This window comes from Daktulosphaira vitifoliae, unplaced genomic scaffold (assembly GCF_025091365.1).
Source record: "Daktulosphaira vitifoliae isolate Bord-2020 unplaced genomic scaffold, ASM2509136v1 Scaffold_5, whole genome shotgun sequence".
Classification (NCBI taxonomy): domain Eukaryota; kingdom Metazoa; phylum Arthropoda; class Insecta; order Hemiptera; family Phylloxeridae; genus Daktulosphaira; species Daktulosphaira vitifoliae.
The window spans coordinates 24,619,829-24,639,206 of NW_026099576.1; the positions used below are offsets into that span (position 1 = coordinate 24,619,829).

The 19,378-nt window shown below is 25.8% G+C and overlaps 1 protein-coding gene across 5 annotated transcripts in view; it reads right to left on the reverse strand.

The window, feature by feature from the left end:
* Positions 1-19,378, reverse strand: part of LOC126907793 (protein-tyrosine sulfotransferase-like) — a 41,044-nt gene that overhangs the window by 14,357 nt on the left and 7,309 nt on the right. The window contains exon 2 of one of the 5 annotated variants that reach the window (XM_050689393.1): positions 5,437-5,485. The exons of 2 other annotated variants lie outside the window; for them this stretch is intronic. Coding sequence is in view for 1 of the 3 variants with exons in the window: in XM_050689390.1 (XP_050545347.1) it covers positions 15,787-15,897 (111 nt within the window). In the remaining 2 variants the exon portion in view is untranslated. Of the gene's footprint in view, positions 1-5,436; positions 5,486-9,899; positions 10,034-15,786; positions 15,972-19,378 lie in introns of those variants that run through there. 2 more of the 5 variants (XM_050689394.1, XM_050689390.1) reach the window with 2 other exon arrangements.

The window sequence follows — 19,378 nt, forward strand, 5'->3', positions numbered from 1 at the left end:
ATTTAATCATTTATGTCCATAACTGAAAAACAGTATTTGCCAATTCGTTAAACTTCTACGTAATGTTTACATACCGTTTGTATAACTAATTCCATAAATAGTTTTTTCGTTGTACAAATATTAAATCCTAGTGTTTAGTACGTACCTAAGCTGTTTATTTCTGAAATTTCAAAGAGGACCTATATTTGCTTATACAGCTGGGAGAGGGTCGGTAACGGGTAATAAAGAGAGAGTCCCTAACGGGGATACAGATAGTGTGCGGGTTTGGGAATTACGAGACAGGAAAATTCAGCAGAATATTTGAAAAACGACTCTCCCTGGATAGTCATAAATTTTTATGACTAGGTGTTTTTGTGTAGGATACGTATGGTCTCTCGGTGTAGTTTTCATAGCATTACACAAAGAGGCGTCGACGAGAATAGCGTATTTAATTATGCGCGCGAATCTATACACGCATACTGATAATCAGTAATAAATATGCAGTAACTCTTTTCGACAGACTTGATATCTATTCGTTGGAACATCTTTGAGTTCACACAGCGTACGTTGATGAAGTCAAAATGTATTTATGCGTAACCGTTCGAATATCGTGTCGCGTCGTTATCATAATGCGATATTTATGAATATGTTTGTATGGCACAGGTATTTTTTTAATACATGTTGATCTGATAAAAAGAACAAACTGAAAGACGGAACCAATTATTTTACACGAATATAAAATCTAACAAATGCAATAAAAAATGACGTTAATAGTAATTATAATTGGGTTTGTCGAATTCAAAACGCTCATGAGTTATAGACATAGAGTAGGCCGTTCAAGACTATACGTTTTTCAGAAAGTAAATTTAAGCGAATTCGTTGCTTATTGGTCAGTTAAAAAAGATTTTATCAAACATAGTCTGTCACGGATAGATTTATTTTGGGCGGTCACCGTTATTTATGTAAACTTATAATGCATGCAATAAAAGCAACGTATTCGAATTTTCTTTAAGCTTTTCTAAGCGACAACTTAAGTCCACGGTGATGCCATAGCATGCAAAAGAACAATGAATAAGAAACGATGACATTTTTATACACTTGATATTATAATATTATGTCACTACTCGCTATTAATCAAACGCAATAGAACTTTACAATACAACTCATGAATTATTCTACGTGTCTCATATTTTTTTTTTACTCTCGTGCTTCATATGTTTAAGCTAACTATGTTTGTTTTATTATATTTATTTTTAATTATACCGTTGACTTAATTTTATTTATGTAGTGTTGATCGAGACTTGTATCAACGTCCAAAATAAAATCGTAATATTAGTTTTATTTTTGTTGATGTCACACTGTGACAATTCAATTAATAAATTGCGTCAAACTAATGTAGAAAATATTTTATAATAGGTTCATTTTTCAGAAATAAAATAGAATACAAATATTTTAGTAAGAAAACAGTTATTGAAGCAGGTGATTATTATGTTGAAAGTTATAAAATAATAAATAAACACAACGAAACGGATCATTAGTATTATAGTATCTACATTTTACCCACTCATCAATTAAGAACTACATCAGCTAATAAGATTATAATCTTTATTGGTGCTGCAGCTGTAACTTATACTAAGCTTGAAGGCATAATGCTGATAGTCTAACCAAGGTTGATGTTCTGTTTTAATACCCAGATGTTATTTTTTAAATAATCTATTTGTTATACTTTCTTTACTTTTTTATTATTACTCGAAACAACTAAAATTATTATTATAAAAAACAAAAAAAAAAAATAAAAATCGATGATATTTTCGTTCGAAATTTATTATTAAATGTTTTCAGCATCATTTTTTTAAAGTACAGTGTCACTTTAGAAAAATAAACTTATTCAAACAATGCAAAAATAAAGTATAAAAATTATAAAAATTTCACTAACTTTATTTTAGAATTTGGTAATTTACAATATACTTTAAGATTACATATTTTCCCTACAAATTATAAATTGTTAAATGATTTGCAAAATTTAAAACGTAATTTATTTAAATACTTAGTAGCAGATCAGTATATAGTGTCCCACCAATTTTTGGAATTTTTAATAACTTTTGACCTAGCAAATATTTTTTTATTATTTATTATGTTATTTTTTAAAATAATTTTTACAGTTTTAGACTACGTTAAAATATTTAAGAAATCAGTAGTTATTAAAGATTTCAAAACCTGACGGTACATTTTTATGGTCTTAATAATGTAATACAATTGCCAAATGAAAAATAAAATACTGTTCAATATATAATAATAATTGATTCTATGTAGTTAATATTATTTAAAATTAATAAAATACTTAAATTATGTTGATTTAAAACTAAAAGATCATAAAAATAATAAAAAAAATCACGTATACGTATTTTGGGAACAATGTTACAATGTCATCATCAGCGATAATCACATACTTTTTTTTAGTATTTATTGTGACTTTTTAAGTAAAATATTTTTAATATTTTTTAGTTTTTAATTAATATTTAAAATACATTTTTAATATTAAACTGTCTAATTTTTTATAAAAATGTAAATGTCCACAGGTAAAATATAGAACTAATTCATTAAATTTTTATAGAAATATCAACCCAAGTATTTATTTTCAACATATAACATTCACTTGATCAACATATATAACATCAATATATATAAGTACCATTTTCGGGGAACTCAGTACAAGTATAAACTAGTAAGATTTAAAAGTAAATAATTACTGTAATTAAATTTAGACGTATGGTGGCAAGTTAGAAATATAAGTAACATCCTTAGGATAAAAAACATAAGGTATCTGATTTGTAAGTCAATTAAGTTATTAGATAGGTTTTTTGATTGTACTCATTTTTAAAGTTAATATTTAGACAAACACAAAAGTTTGTATAACATACCTATTGTGTTCGTTGCTGTAATCTCTTAATAACATAATTATCGTAACGCTGTAGAACAACACATTATTAAATTTGTGGTATTTGTTTGGAGGCACCGAAAATTATTATAGACCGTAAAACCGATTAAATTAAGAGAATTAGAGTTTACAGAAAATGCCAAAATAACGTTCTGAAAACTCTTCCGGAACGAGGAAGACAAGTAAAACCACTTTGTTGACCTGTCAAGCTATTCGTTATCAACGTTGGCCACTGTATTTGTCCCATTATTCAAAAGCCCTTTTAGTGTTACCTATACAAAATTTCATTTGTCGCATACATTTTCCAGCAATAAAAATCTTCCGACCGCTAAATACATATAATACCAAATAAATTCCGCAAAACATGTCAGCGAGTCGAATAAGATTATGTCACAGGACTTTTATTATTCTTTAAGAATCATCACTTCAGAGCAATATGTAATATGTTAAGCAAAAACAACCATATCATTTTCAAATCATACGTTTAACCGTTTAAAGTCACGTCAAAGTGGCATATAATATTGTGCACAAACAATTTAAACAAATCTGAATCATTTAAAATATTTCATACCTATTCAACTAAACTAAACTCAACTGTCGCAAAATGTGAAAAAAATTGGTTCACTCAATGAGTTTTTCATAGAAATAAATAAATTATTCACTGATAAAAATGAAGAAAGATTATCTATTTATTAATTAAACGGGCTTAACCCTTTTTACATTAATATCTATTATATTAAATATGACCTTTTTTAGTATGTTAATTATAAATATAATAATGAATAAACTATTTTAATTCTATTATTAATTGAAATTTTATAATTTATTAAGAAAAAAAACAAAAAGAACGTTAGTTTTTAGCTCTTGGTATAGAACAGTAAATTAAATAATTAAAGACTTACATCTGATTCATGAGAGCATAATAAACCATCAAATCAACATAATTTACTTTTGTATTAATTTGTAATTGTGCATTTAGATATAGTAACCAAAGTATTGTAAATATATAACGTTTGGACAATATCGGATGGGACTTTTCTGTTCATTTTGTGGTGGCGGTGCTGTTGAGGTGTTTTCATGGATCGGAGAAGTGATAAGGAGTAATAACGGGTTATTGGTTATGTTTTTATGATCATCACACTTTTCTTTTTTCTAATATTAATTAAAGAAACTATAAGAATTTCATGATGCATAAATAGATACATTATTGAACTACATATGAGAAACGTTAAAAAATATGCACGGAAGTCAACTATATTGGCGGCCGAACCAAATAAACACGACATCACTGAAATAAATGGAATTAAGAACTTAAACGTCTACTACTAACACACAGTTCATTCACATACTACACAACACATTACAATTAATATGTTTATTTTTATATGAATATTTTTATACATTTTTTTTATTGCCAAACTCAGAATGCTATAATTTTTGTCTGCTGTTAGCAAATTGTAAACAAATCAATTTTTATAAATTTAAAATAAAATAAATACCATTTTAATTATAAAATACAAACTATAAAATTCTAATTGAACAGTTGAACTGTTTTTGAAAACACAAGACTATTATTAATATGACTCACGTCAATTTAATATTTGAATGCGATTGTAAATTCATTTACAACACTATTAAATTATTATTACAATCAATTTACAGATCATTAAGAATCACACAAGAATATCAATGGTTTTTTCAGATATCATAAAGTTTTAGTAGCGGCTTGAAATATCGATACGATATAGTAATGAAAAAACTAAATCGTATAGTTCGAGAGAAAACAATAGAAAATGTTAATAAGGTACAAATTATTAATAGTAAATATAAGGAAAAGCATAGTAGATAACATTGTCATTTGTAAATTTAGAAGTAAAATATTAAGCTTAAAAAATCTTACAAAAATTCATATCCTAGTGAAATATTCACAAAATCATAAACGCACAAATAATATTGTTAAACTTAGTAAACTAACATTCATGTAATTCACTGTTTTTATTGTATTCTTAAGTATTCTAGGAAATTGTGGTTAAATTCTACACTAGAATGAACACTAATTTCATTTATAGAATAAAGGATGATTATATATTTATATATATATTTATTTTTTTAATAAAAATCGAATAGCTAGCGTTAAAAGAATATTTTGACAAATTTAACAAAACAACAAATATTGATGGAAATTATTTAAATTTTATTACACAATATAAATGTAAATAAGTAGTGGGTATATCAACACAGAATTCTATTATTTCTAACCCAAAAAACAATTACAAGAACTTATATTTGTTGAAAAAATATACAACTTAAAACAAAATCCATTTTTTTATAAAGCCGTTGTAACAGACAACGAAGGAAATGAACTCGAAATTTTTTTATGTTTTACATAATATCCTACTGACAAGTATACATGTACTAAACAAATAAATAGTATTAACATGAAATATACCAGAAATATTTAATTTGATTTAAATAAAAAGAGAGATGAACTTAAAATAAGAAAGTTGATAAAAACTTACGAGCTAAATATTTTAATTTTGACTTGAATTCAATGCGTTTGTCACTTACCTGAAAAATATAACATCGGTAAGTATTTTATCAAATAATATTTTTAATAAAATAACAAGATCAATATACTACAAGTATGTAAGATAACATGAAATATAAATTGTATCGTTTTATTTAACATTTTTTATAAGAATGATCATTGTTTTAATGAGTGCCTGTAATTGAACTTAAAAATGCTAATAGTGTTATAATTTATATAAACAATAGATTTTAGATCTCATTGGTAATAATTTATCACGCGTCAAAATGACTAATAAATTATTGAAAACTTTGGTTTATTGCATTTTTAAGTTCAATTACAGGCGATCATTGAAATGATAATAATATTCATGGAATATGTTAAATGCTTACAATCTCAAAAGATAGAACTAAATTGTGTTATTTACTGTACATTTTCACAAACTTTAAAATGCTATAGAAAATTAATTAATTGCTGATAATAGTTTTAGTCATATTAGCTTAGTAAATAAGTTAAAATTTGTAAATCGTTCAGATAATTTTTTTTTTAACACATTTGTGTCAAAAACAAATTATCTCAATAGAGTCCGAATTTGTATTTTTTCTCTAAGATGAAATGATTTTTTCTTAAATTGGTATAATCATAGTCGAACTAGTTTTATTCATTTTCAAATCATATACACCGTGTGTGATTTCTTTATGTAATAATTGTTTTAATACTGTTAGAATTACGAAGACCTGTATTATTGATGTTGAAAATATCACCTAAAATTACCTTTCACTGGAATCTTCTACGATACAAGATTATTACACCTAAATGACTTTGCACTAGAATATAAAATTAATAATTTTGTTTAACACTTTTGACGATATCGATGATCACAAGATCTAAATATTCATTTGATTCACCAATTTGTTAGAGGTTTTGTAATTAAACCAATGTTTTTTCATATGCCTACAAAAATCTATATTTCTTTCCATTTTCTTTAAAGGTACTAAAAAAATATTTTAATTTTATCAAGTCCACTCTTCCGTAAGTCGTTTTTACCTAATCTAATACATAATTTCATCTATTTTACAAATGTATTATAACTTGATATATTTCAGAAATATTACTTTGTCTTTGTTGGATGTCAATATTTGATTTTCCACCTTCAAATTTGTCCTTAGTTTTGATGTACTTTATGTTTATATTTTCAAGTTGGGCGTGCATNGACATTAGGCACAATATTACTAAATATATTTTTACAGTTCGATTTTTTTGAAAGTTTTGATGTACTTTATGTTTATATTTTCAAGTTGGGCGTGCATAAAATAAAAAGGGAAAACATTTCTTCTTTTTTTCACGCTTTGATATTTTTAAGTAATAAATTTACTGAAATTCTTAACGACGTCAAACTCAAAAGCATAGCAGACGTTGGCAAAAATGTACTGAACGTTGACATTTCGAAATGACGGAGAACGGTTAATGGCATAAAATAACCTATAACATTATTAGCCAACGACTGACACTTAGTCTAAAATAAAATAAAGACTGAACGTGAATTATTTTATTGAATGAACTGAATCTTTTATAGCTGTTCTATAAAGTATTCTGATAAAGAGAAATATATAATCTTAAATAGTTATGAAAGTCAATCTTGAATAATCAGCATTTTTACGACAAGACTAATATTGGTTAATAAACTTCTTTGTCGCAAAAAATGTATGCAATGGGTTATTAAAATTTGCTGTTTCAACATAAAAATTATATTGATATACGTAGAAGAAATTTAAAAAAAAAACATCAATCTGTCATTAAACGTTTGATTTCTATGAAGTTTTTGTTATTTGTTTATTACTACTGTAGATTTGTGTTTAAATGCTTCAGACGCTAAAACTAAATATATTTTCACAATTTGCTCCTTACTTCCGTTGAAATGAGAAAAGTTTTTAATAAATATTTTCGATTGAGTTGTTTTTTGTAACCAACTTTATAAAGATATCGTATTTGTTAAAAATATACATTCGATGTAAAATTATTTCAATTTGTATCACGGTTTTGAGTGATTATAAATAAATTAAAATTTGAAATATTTCAAAAAGAAAAGTTCGTTTTAAATACATTACTTAATAAATTTAAAGTAATTTTTAAATTAATTAAGTTTGAATAACCATTATAAAATAATTTAAATATGGCCATTAGTGAAAAATAAACCAATTGTATGAATTAATATATAGATTAGTAAATTCTAGCCAAGTATTCAGTTATGGTCGTTTTACTGATTGAATTTATTAAAAGCGTAAAATAAAAATAGTAAAACTTTTATGTTGTCAAAATGTAGATTGGTAAACATGCATTGATGATAAATGTAAATTGGTTTTATAATAGTAATTCGTAAATCCAAAACTTTTTCAATAATTTATGATTTTCTAAACAAACCCTTTTATAAACAGTTTTTTATTTAAGTTGTAAATGTAAAACAATACATCTAATATCAAAAATACATACTTGAGCATTTAAAATGAATAACATTATGTATAAAAATAGATTAATATATTTAATTCAAATGTTACCAGCACCTATAGATTAGCATCAAACATAATGGTGTATATATTTTACAAACATGTTTTTTATGTTCACATATAAGCCATTATAACTACACAATAACTAGTAATTTGCCACGTATAATGGCTCAACAATCCATTAATAGATTTTTTTATGTTTTTTTCTAGAAAAAACAACACCCTGGCGGTGTACTCGGACTCGTCAGCATGTCATAAACAGCATTTGAAATAAATAATAATGATTTTTTTCAGCTTTATCTGCTTATATGATCGGTCACATATGTGTACATGATAACTAAACGCTAGAAATATCGAGGCCCGAAGCCATTGATTGTCTACATGTACGTGTAATAAATTCAGTCAGTAAAATAACGAAATTGAGTGAAGTTGCATTTAGATCATACTTTATAAAATAGCTAAAAAGAAAGTGATGGGCGTCATGAATTTTAAGTCTAGAGTGTCAAGATGAATATAAAGTTTTGTTGAATATTATATTTACATCGACTATTCTAGAAAATCAATAAAATGTTTTTTATAATGTAGAAATGCAACGACATTGTACAGTGATGAAGACACCTACTTAGTGTTACACACATGCTTGGCAGATTTCTGGAACATAAAATCACTTAATGTGCTATAAAAACGATAAAAATGAATTGTACTAATACAGAAACCGACTCCGAGAGCCAAATAAATATACAGGAGTTTATTATATTGAAAATGAAAGCGCAATTATGTAAGATTAAATCGAATAGAACTAATATCTCAGATAATCGATTTGTAGATTAAAATTTTTGCATATTCAAGACAACCAAATATGAACACTTGAATAACTACGAAACAACATGATTCTACATATTATGTAAAATTACTTTACAGTACAGAAATAAATTGGTTTTAAATATACAACTGTTTTCAGAAAATCAAGACAAATTTTAAAAAACTTATTATGTCTATGTATATAATGGAAAGTAAAATACCCAGACAAATTTTAGTTTGTAAAATCTACTTTGCTTTAATTAATAGAATGATGAAGTATTAAGTTCTGGAACAAATGAACTTGACTAGTTAGAGAACAGATGAGCTTAAATCAAAACAAATTAAAAATAACTTATAGTAGATTTCAACTTTATTGAAAATAATAAATAAATTATTATACACTTTAAACTTGTAAATAATTAATATATTAATTTAATGAATTATTATAAAACTAGAGTAAATTTAAAATATAATGTATAAAAAATCAAGTTTCAACAGTAAAACTACTAGTTTTGGCATCATCACTTTCTAAAAAATTAAATAAAATTCATACGAACTAATAAACTATTAAGTAAATGAAACACGAAATAACCACAAAATTATACACAATGTAAAATTAGAAAAAAATTAAATCTGGTAAAATGCACTAGGCAATTAAGTATAAAAATAAGTAAAACGTTTGATATGCGGTCTTTTGATGTTATATTTTATCATTAATTCTTTAATATTGAATATGATTATTTCTTAAAAATATTTAAGAATATATTTAATATATTGTTATAATTATAATTTTTTATCTCATTAAATATTTTCATCTATTTTAGTGATGTATAAATTATTTTAATTGTGTAAAATTGTACAATTGATATGTTTATTGTCTATAACATTTATTAATAGTTTATTTTTTTGTGCTAGTTTTATTCAATTTTTTATCTGATGATAGTGCAACACCAAAACTAGTATAAATTATACTTTTACTTTTGTTTATTTATTTTAATAAATAATTATATAAATTAAGCTCGATAACATTACCCTAGCAAAATAATTCGGAAAGAACAGAATTTTTTTTAGGCCTATGTGCAAATTTAAAAAAATCAGCATTTTTTTAAAAATAAACAGCTACTACTGCCATCATTTATCGACTTAATACCTGAACATTTTACCAGGCTCGGCAATAGATGTTCTAGAGGTAAACTGAACATTTTGTTGAAATTCGTTGTTGTTTGACCAATTTTGAGCTTTTTTTTTACGCTCGGCACGCCAATTGCACTGCACAAATACTGGCTGTAAACAATTTTTTATCCGTTTAGCTCACATACTGTAATCTATATGCTACAAGGAAAGTGGAAAAATCCGATATCAGGCAAAAATTATACATGCTATGAGCGTTTAAAATTTCTTGCATATCATCTAATTATATAATAAAACATTAAAAGATTTACCAGCACTAGAAAATTATTTCAGATTTTCAAAATTTTTTAGTTTCGATGTGAAGCTGAAAAGCTATTAATTTTACCATAATATTTTTATACGTATATATATTTCAGTCACTACTCTTTTTTTTGTTTTCACTGAACCGATTTTTTTACGATATGTCAAAAGATCACATATAACAATCATATCTAATGTAATAAATATTCGTGTAATGAAACAACTCGCTTAACATATGCTATATTTAAATCAAGAATAATACATTAATTATAAACCTTTTAACATCAAATTTTACAAGATAATTTAAAGGATAGTTCATTTTTCAATATCGATGCCTTGACGACAAAAATAAAAAAAAAAAGCACTGATGTAATACAATGTTAAAATTATAATAATAACTTGAAGAATATAATTATGCATACTTATGAAAGTCATGGTGCAATCAAAATGATGAAAAATAAAACATGCCATTAGAAGATGATATTTATTATTTTTAATATTATCTCAGACTATTGTTCCGTTGATGAATCCGTTATGTAGCGTCAGACTATATCATAAAATACAAATAAGACGGATCGAAAAAATTCAAGTTAACTGTTTTGTGTTAAATGATTTAACACCTGTAAAAAAAAAGGATTTCAAAGAAAAATCTCACACTGGTTATTTTTATAAATAAAATTATATGCTTATAAATGCATTTTAATTTGGAAATTCATACATTTAATTTAAAAAATATTTAAATAATTGAACCGTATCGAATCGAGGTTAAAATTAAGTTATAAATTAATAATTTTAATTGAAATTTATTTATTCTTTAAGTTTAATTTTCTATAGTTCAATTTATAATAATCTCTCGGTAAACCAATTTTGTAATACTCCAGTTTGAAAGTTCATTTAATTATTTTTGAATGATTTCAAAAATAAATAATTTATTACTGAAAATTATTATTATAAAAAATTACAATAATAATTATATAGGTATTTTTAAAAACCCCATATTATTTATATTATGCAATTGATTCGACTTAACTGATGCCAAAAAAATGGTAAAATCTATATAAATTTCAAGTACATGTATGTCACGTACAACACTTCCCATTTCTATTTCTGTATTCCACATTTTATTTTTAATTATTAAGTAAAAATATAATTTCTTTTATGCCGTTAGTATAGTTTTAGAATTTACAACGTCAAAAAACATTTAAATCTTGTAATATAATGTTTTTTTTTTAATTTGAGACAATTAATTTTAGTTTTAAAATATTTTTAAACCAATAAAATCCACATTTTTATTCGCATTTATACATTTTAATATTTAAAAAAAAATTAAGTAGTAAATAGAACTTAACACGATATTTTTACACGTTATTTAAACAGTTGTATTGAATATTACTGTTTTAAACAACCTGAAGGTAAATAATAGAAAACAATTTGGTCAATTCATTCTATGTTAAGTCATAATAGTAATAAACCTTTTCGATTCATTTTAGATACGCATACTGAAAATAATAATTCAGTTATAATAAACAAGACGACAGGTTTTACAAGATAACGGTTGGTTGTTTTCATTTGTTACGCTTCTGAATGAATCATTTGTCTACTGAATGAAAAAACAATTAACACATTCTTTTATGTACTACAAACATTCGTCTTTATCAATATTATTGAATAGGAATATTGTAAATAATATAAATATAATATATTTTACACAGTTATTCGGTCAAGAAGTAAATCGTAAGAAAACAACTGTCAGATGTTATCTTATAAAAGGAACATTTTAATTTTTAAATTAATTATACATTATATTAATAATTTATTGACAAAATAGTATATTATATGCCTTTAAATATTAATGAAACAATTGTAAACACATTTAACAGAGATTGAATCGAACATGTTATGTTCTTAATATTAACTATAACTATAAAATACTATAATGATACACAATGTACAAGCTATTAGAGAAAATATTATAAAAAATTATTTTTGTACAAAGTACTTTTAAGATTAAGATTTAAAAAATAATAATTTTTGTATGCAAGATTCTTGTCGAAAGTTATTATACTTAAGTTATTTTCGTTTGGAAATAATAATATAATTTTTATAATAATATGTATAATGCATATAATTATAATTTAAAATATATATTTTTAGTTCAACTATTAAAATAAAATTTAAAGCTAATACAAAAATAAAGAATTGACAAACAACAATTGTCCTACAAGATTAATGATAACATTTTAAGTTAACTCGCATATTAATAAATTTTTTAATAGTCAAATTGAACCATAAACATCAGTTAGTAGGTGTTTAGTTAATATTATATAATCTTGTAACGATTTTTACTCATGAAGGGATATGCTATTATTTATACCACATACTGTACAAAATTGTCATACCTCATTTCGAAAATCGCAATCAACGAATGCATTAAACAAAAAGCTTAATACATTACGCACTTTTAACGTTCGCTGATACAGTAATTTAAATGGTTTTTCGGTTCAATTTATATTCAGAGACTTTTTGAAAAGCGTTGACATGATAAATAATAATTTATACTTTACACTTCAGCTTTGTCTCAAGTGACTTTATATTATAATCAGGATGAAATAAATGGTTATACATGGTTATCCTCATAAATCTTTTTATCCATTATCGCTCATGTTTTTAATGACTGGTTAAGTTGTAACAGTTATCTATATCGCAGAAAAATTACTTCACTAGATAGTAAAAATGATAATTAGCAATTTAATTTTCTTTTATTAAAAATAAAACATAACTCGCTACAAAAAAGTATTTAAATAATAACAAAATTGTATAATTTAACAGAAAAATCAATTGAGAGCACTTTGATTCCCGATTACTTGTATATTTCATGTGGTTCAATTAAAAAAAATAAACAGAATAGATGAAAATTCGTTTGAATTAACTGTTTACTAGTGATAAAAAATTTTTAGATTTTTGTTTTAAATTTATTTCATGTCTGTTAATGCTTCAAAACAAGGCGATAAATTATAAAAAAATTTAACATTAGAAAAAAATAATATTAGCAAAAGATAATTACAAACATTCTGTTATAAAACTGAACAGTATTCATGATAGAAATTTTTTTATTATTTTAAAATGATACTAATATACAACAGTCTGATACTCCAATTGGAGGACACCTCATAAATTCTTTGAACGAACCTACACAATTAACTCGAGATGAGATAACGGAATACTCATACTTGATACAAAATAGAGATATATAATATTATTATTATACATAGAAATTTGTAAGTTACCATTATGATGTTATATTATTTTGAGCATAATGTTTCGAACGTTGTATATTATTGAATTAAAGAGATTTAAAATAATTTATTGAAGTCGTGATACGTAGATAATAAACGCCACCTACGTCACAAATATAAGTACTCGTTAAATTAATTTGAAAATACCGTAAACAACAATCTAAACGTTCCATTGCCAAAATTAAAGTGAGCCAGTTTGTTACCCCAAAGTTATTACATGGAAATAAAATCTAGTGAAATGTTCTACTAGAGCCCATAAAACTTTCATTCGATTTATAACAGTTTGGCGTTTAAACTATACAGACTTATTGTATGTTAAGCAGGGAAATTCGATTAATTAAATATTAACAGCCCATAAACTATTCTACACAATAAACGTTAAAGTTAAATACCGGATTCATAATAGAAGATTTATGCTAAAATATTAGTATTGGACAATGGAGGGTGGTAATATCTAATAAGTATTTGTAAGTTTGTAATCGGATTTGAATAAAACTTTGAAAACTTTAAGCCAAAACGAAACGAACAAGAATTAACGCCGCTGAAACCGAACGCAATACTTTTGTTTTACTTTAAAAAGGATACAACGATAAATATATTACGACTATTGCACACATTACTCGATAAGGTCGTTTGGAAATTATTTGATTTAAAAAGTCCGTGCAACAGACATTTTTATTATGAATTGACAATATCAGAACCAAAAATCATTGACAGTTTACCGATTAACGAAAAGAAAATCCGCATTGATGATATGTAAAAATTGAACGGATAAAAATGATTCTTTCCATTAGTAAGTCGGGCACGGCAAGAGAATTGAAATAAGTGCCTCAAAGTCGACAATAGTGTCGGCAAAGTGAATATATCGCCGAGAAATATAGTGGTGGCATACAGTTAATAAAATAAACGATTTCCGTGTCGCGATATTTTTGTTTAAAAATTTAATTGCCAACGATAAATCACGAGCGATTCTATTTTCAACTATTTAATAACATCGCTCATTGTCTACGTAGATGTACAGCGCGTCAGTACAAAAACTTTAAGACATAATTATTTGCCTTCATGTTATTGTAATAGTTGTTCGTGAGTTTCGTTCACCGAATAGGTCAAGCACGACACGGCAATGATAATTATGAACAAAGAAACTTGTATCGATTGTCAATTCGGAATGATTCCGTGATACTACAGAATCTCTGGTCCAGAACTCGTCAGATTTCGGTTCATCGGACCGCACGTTATGATAATTTACAAGGCTACGGTCGTAAAAATAACGACAAAAACGACAAGGGCCGAGCACGCGACATCGACGATGATTCTTTTGATGTGTTTTGCATCTCTTCGCGCTTCGTTAACACGTCCGGTAATTAAGTCCGTCAAAAAGAAATACACATTTGATGGTCTTTTTCAATTTTTCTTTTCATCGCCGCAATTATATCTTACGACACACATTTCCAGTGTCCATATTGTATACATACAACGTGCGCTTATGTTAAGATAGACTGCTAAGCTCGTTGTTTTTGGCAGTTACATGAACGGCGCCGTTAATGAGAAAACAGCTTAAACGCCAAATACAATAATGACTGTGTCTCACATTTGACGGGTTACAAGCCAAAGAAGGACACTATTACAAACGCTTCATAACTTTACTTCGCAATTTAAACTGTAAAGAACGAAATTAACGATCGTGTTACAGCAGTTAACAGAAGCTGATGTTTCACGTTGGCATCACATACGCTCATCAATAGTCCCTTTGCAATTAAACGGACGATAATTTATAACAGATAATTTTCCGAGCTCAAGCAATAATAACTTGAACTTTTTTTTAATAATTCAGTCATCATATAAACACTAAATCATCAGAGTAATTAAAAAACAAACAGTTTAATATTTTAATGTTGTTTTTTAGAGAGTAATTCGACTGTTTAAGACGTCCATTTGGTGCTATCTAACTGACATCATCTGTCAAGCAGTCGTCTTAAGTGGAAGCTTTTTTTTTTTTTTGGTTGTCAGACTATAATCAACAACTTTACGACGAATTACATTTTTGGAGGGTGTCTGTTTTAAATTTCATGAAAATCCTTTTCAGTAATATTTCATTTTAGTACGTGACGTCGTCTTATAATATATAATATTTTTCAATGTATAAAAACAAAACATTTTTTATAGTAAAATCATTATTTTTATAACTGGAAATTTTATTAAATTTAGAATTTGTGGTTAACAAAAAAACTCTCGCTGCTCATGACATTTTACAACACTGTTTTAAAGTAAGTTATTAAAAATATTATCAAGTGTTAAACAAATACTCACTCTATTTCTTACGCGACTCTGAAAATGTTTTTGACACTCGTTGACCCTTTTCTTCGCATCAACCCACCGTGGGAGATCTTTTTTGGGATTATAAAGACAATCCTCCTTCATAATAGAAATAACAGTTTCAATGAAATGATTCTATTCGCACTTGAACGATCCTTCAAATAAACTCCTATCATTTGTATAAGAACTCGAAAAATATTACAATTATGAAATTGATTTCCAAGTTTTTACAATGTACTAAAAATGAAAATTCATATGTATTCTGGTATGATAGTAAACTTCATAAATAACCATAGAAACGACCAGTGTTAAAATAAGGATGTATCTATAAATGGACAGACCATTAAATAAAATCTTAAACTGATCCCGCAAAGTTTCGAAAATTAAATAAGCGATTATTTAAAACGCATACCTAACTTAAACTTTAATTTGAGTATGCAAGACTATTTAATGACGTATTAAATCAATAGATAATAATTTCAATAATATAAGAAACAATTCGATTCAGTTGAATGCCAAACTATCAAATAATTTTGGAAGTCAATGACATAAAATCTTAGTAATTCATTTTATGTGATTCTATTAAATATTTACGAAGCTAATTTATTAACTAATTAACCGAGCCAAATATAATAATTGTTTAAGTTTTAAGAGCTCAATTTAATAAATTATAATTTTTAAGAACAACTTTAAAACACAAACGGGAAATATATTTAAACATTTATAAAATTAAAATTTCTTAAACCAAAAAATAAGTTCTTTACTTTCGACTACTATTTAATGTCGTGAAAAATTTAACGACTATTAATAAAAAAGCGTTCTGAAAAGATACAAACATTTAATAAGAAAATGTTTTATAAACTATATTTATTGCTATTTACATGCTAAGATAATAGATGTAAATCTAAGATTTTTAATCCATAATTTATTTTAAATTATTCCATCAAAAACGATAAACAATTTTGTTAGTCGTTTTAAGACAAAATGAAGTGAAAAATTACAGTTGTTGTAATATACCGCTAAATCGTTTAAATGTTATTTGGTCAAATATAATCGAGAACCTTATTATTATTCTATATTATTGCCTGAAGTGTGATAATAATAATAAAAATAATCATTACTCAGACGATTTAAGATTTTATATAGTGTAATCTTTACCATCTTTAAAGCTCTTCTTTTTTTCGAGCACAGTCAGTTTCATACCTATCATATTTAATATTTTCTATGTTTATTTACTACCAAATGACCACCAGTAAATTAATTGGTCATTAAGATGTCAATAAATCATGATTTTACTAAACATACGGTTATACTTCACTAAATATACACTATTGGCGTAATATTTCAAAGATTAACGATTTCACACGGATACTAAAATTAAAATTAATCTATGAGACACTTATATATAATCTGCGTCGACAATAAAGCCAGAAGTGATGATACATAACCTTTTTACGATTTAGATGTGAAAATTGTATTTAAAAAAGTATAATGAAGTTTTATTTTTAATAAATTATTATAAATAAAATAATTCTTTCAATTAATATTACACATTACATTAAAATTTAAATACAAACAAAAATTGTATTAAAATATCAAAGTAAACTTATTATGGTCGATCCCGAGTTAAATTGAAATACACAAACGAATAGTATTGAAATATTTAGAAAAAAAATCAATTTTTCTTCAGCAGTTTTTCATTCAATTCTATTGATGAAACATGTAGATTTTTGTGAAATATTAATTAAAAGTCGGGACTATTACAATGAATTGATTTATAATATTATAAATTATTAACAAACTAATAAATGTGTAATAAATATTCACACATACGTCCGAGAGGGACGCGAGTTAATTCAAACGAATCCTCATAGGAATAATATTTCATAGGTTTATGTGCAGCGTACTTCGCAGTTAGTAATTTATGAACAGTGGCAAGAAAATTTTTTTATCAAAAAATATAGACACAAAGTACCACTATTTTAATTTTGTATAATGGCCAACATCAATGCGGTTTGTATCACTATGATTATTGAATTAAAATGTTGGTTACGGAGAAACTAATAATAATAAAAAAATCGCCTTGAGATTCTTGAGGCATTGCAATTCTGGCGTGCGGATGATTTAGGGCGGACAAACTACAAAATCAATGGTATTCAGAGGTACCCACGCGGTAAAAGTAAATTGAATTCTACCGTTCTTCTTTTTAGTAAATTAACATATATACATCGACTATCTTAGACTGGCGAAAACAGAACCGGAATTTATGTGCAAATTTTATAACAAGTTGAGCATTCGAATACAGTATTTACTTTGGAATTTTAGCACTTCTTAACGAATTATAGTAAAAATAAAACAAAATTAGAAGTACACATGCTTAGTTGAAAATGGCGCATTCATAACATAAGTTTAGAAGTAAAAATATTAATACGTTAAATTTTCTATGGTGTTTTATCTTTAACAAAGGAAATTAACTTGGTTGGTCGATGTGAATATGTACTGGCGTGTAGTGTGAATAAAATGACAAGTCAAAACTTACATTATTTCTCGTACAACGTATGAGAAATGTAAAACAACGACTAGTTTTTTATGTAGTTTATGATTTAGAGCTCTTTGGGGACGGAAATATTACAATAACATCTCTCTTCTTGTACGAGTTTATATAAACACTGTAGAAATAAGATTCACATGTAATATTGCTTCCACAAAATGCAACAGAGCATATTTTGTTGAATACTTAGACAGAAAAATTGGATAATAAAAATCTATCATTATCATTTTTTCTCCGCAGTACACAATTTTTAAACTAAAGCAAGATGACTAAGAAATTCCTTTAGTAGACACATTTTGGTATTTAAAGCAAAGGTTGAAAATATTGTATTAAAATTAAAAAGAAATTAGAATACAAATTGTAACTGAATCGAAATTTTTTTTTACGGATCGTGTTCTAATATAACGTATCATGAATTAACGGCCAACCGAATCGTATAAAAAATCAGCTGTAGCATTTACAAATAATAGCGGACGAATATTTTAATCGGTCACAACACAGGCAACGGCAGGAATATCGTATAGCAGTAAAAAACAGCTCTATCCGTCGACTAAGTAGGTTCCCGTAAACAATTGAGAATTTTTTTTTTAATGGTCCGTGACAAATACTAGTAAGGGAGGAACACGCTAAGACTGTTAATATTAATTTTGTACCATTTTCAATTAAATTACAGGAGTTTTTATATAGATTTTACATATTTTTAAATTCTTAAGGTTAATTAAAAGTACCGTTAGCACGGAACATTTGATGTTTGACAATACAATTATGAAAGTCGCTGTACTCTATCAACAGTGACAACCGCTAGAAATTTAGATTGTCAATTAAAAAACTTCAAGCAGATAGTTAAAGTAACTTTATTTTACCATACCATGCCAATAAAAAAAATATACTATTCAATTTAAATAGTGCAGGTTAAAATTTTCCAAGTAGATACTTGTAATAAATGTATAAATAAACAATTATTCTATTTGTTTATTTATACATTAATAAAACACGGCCCAACCATTATGTATCTACATTGTTATAATTTTACAT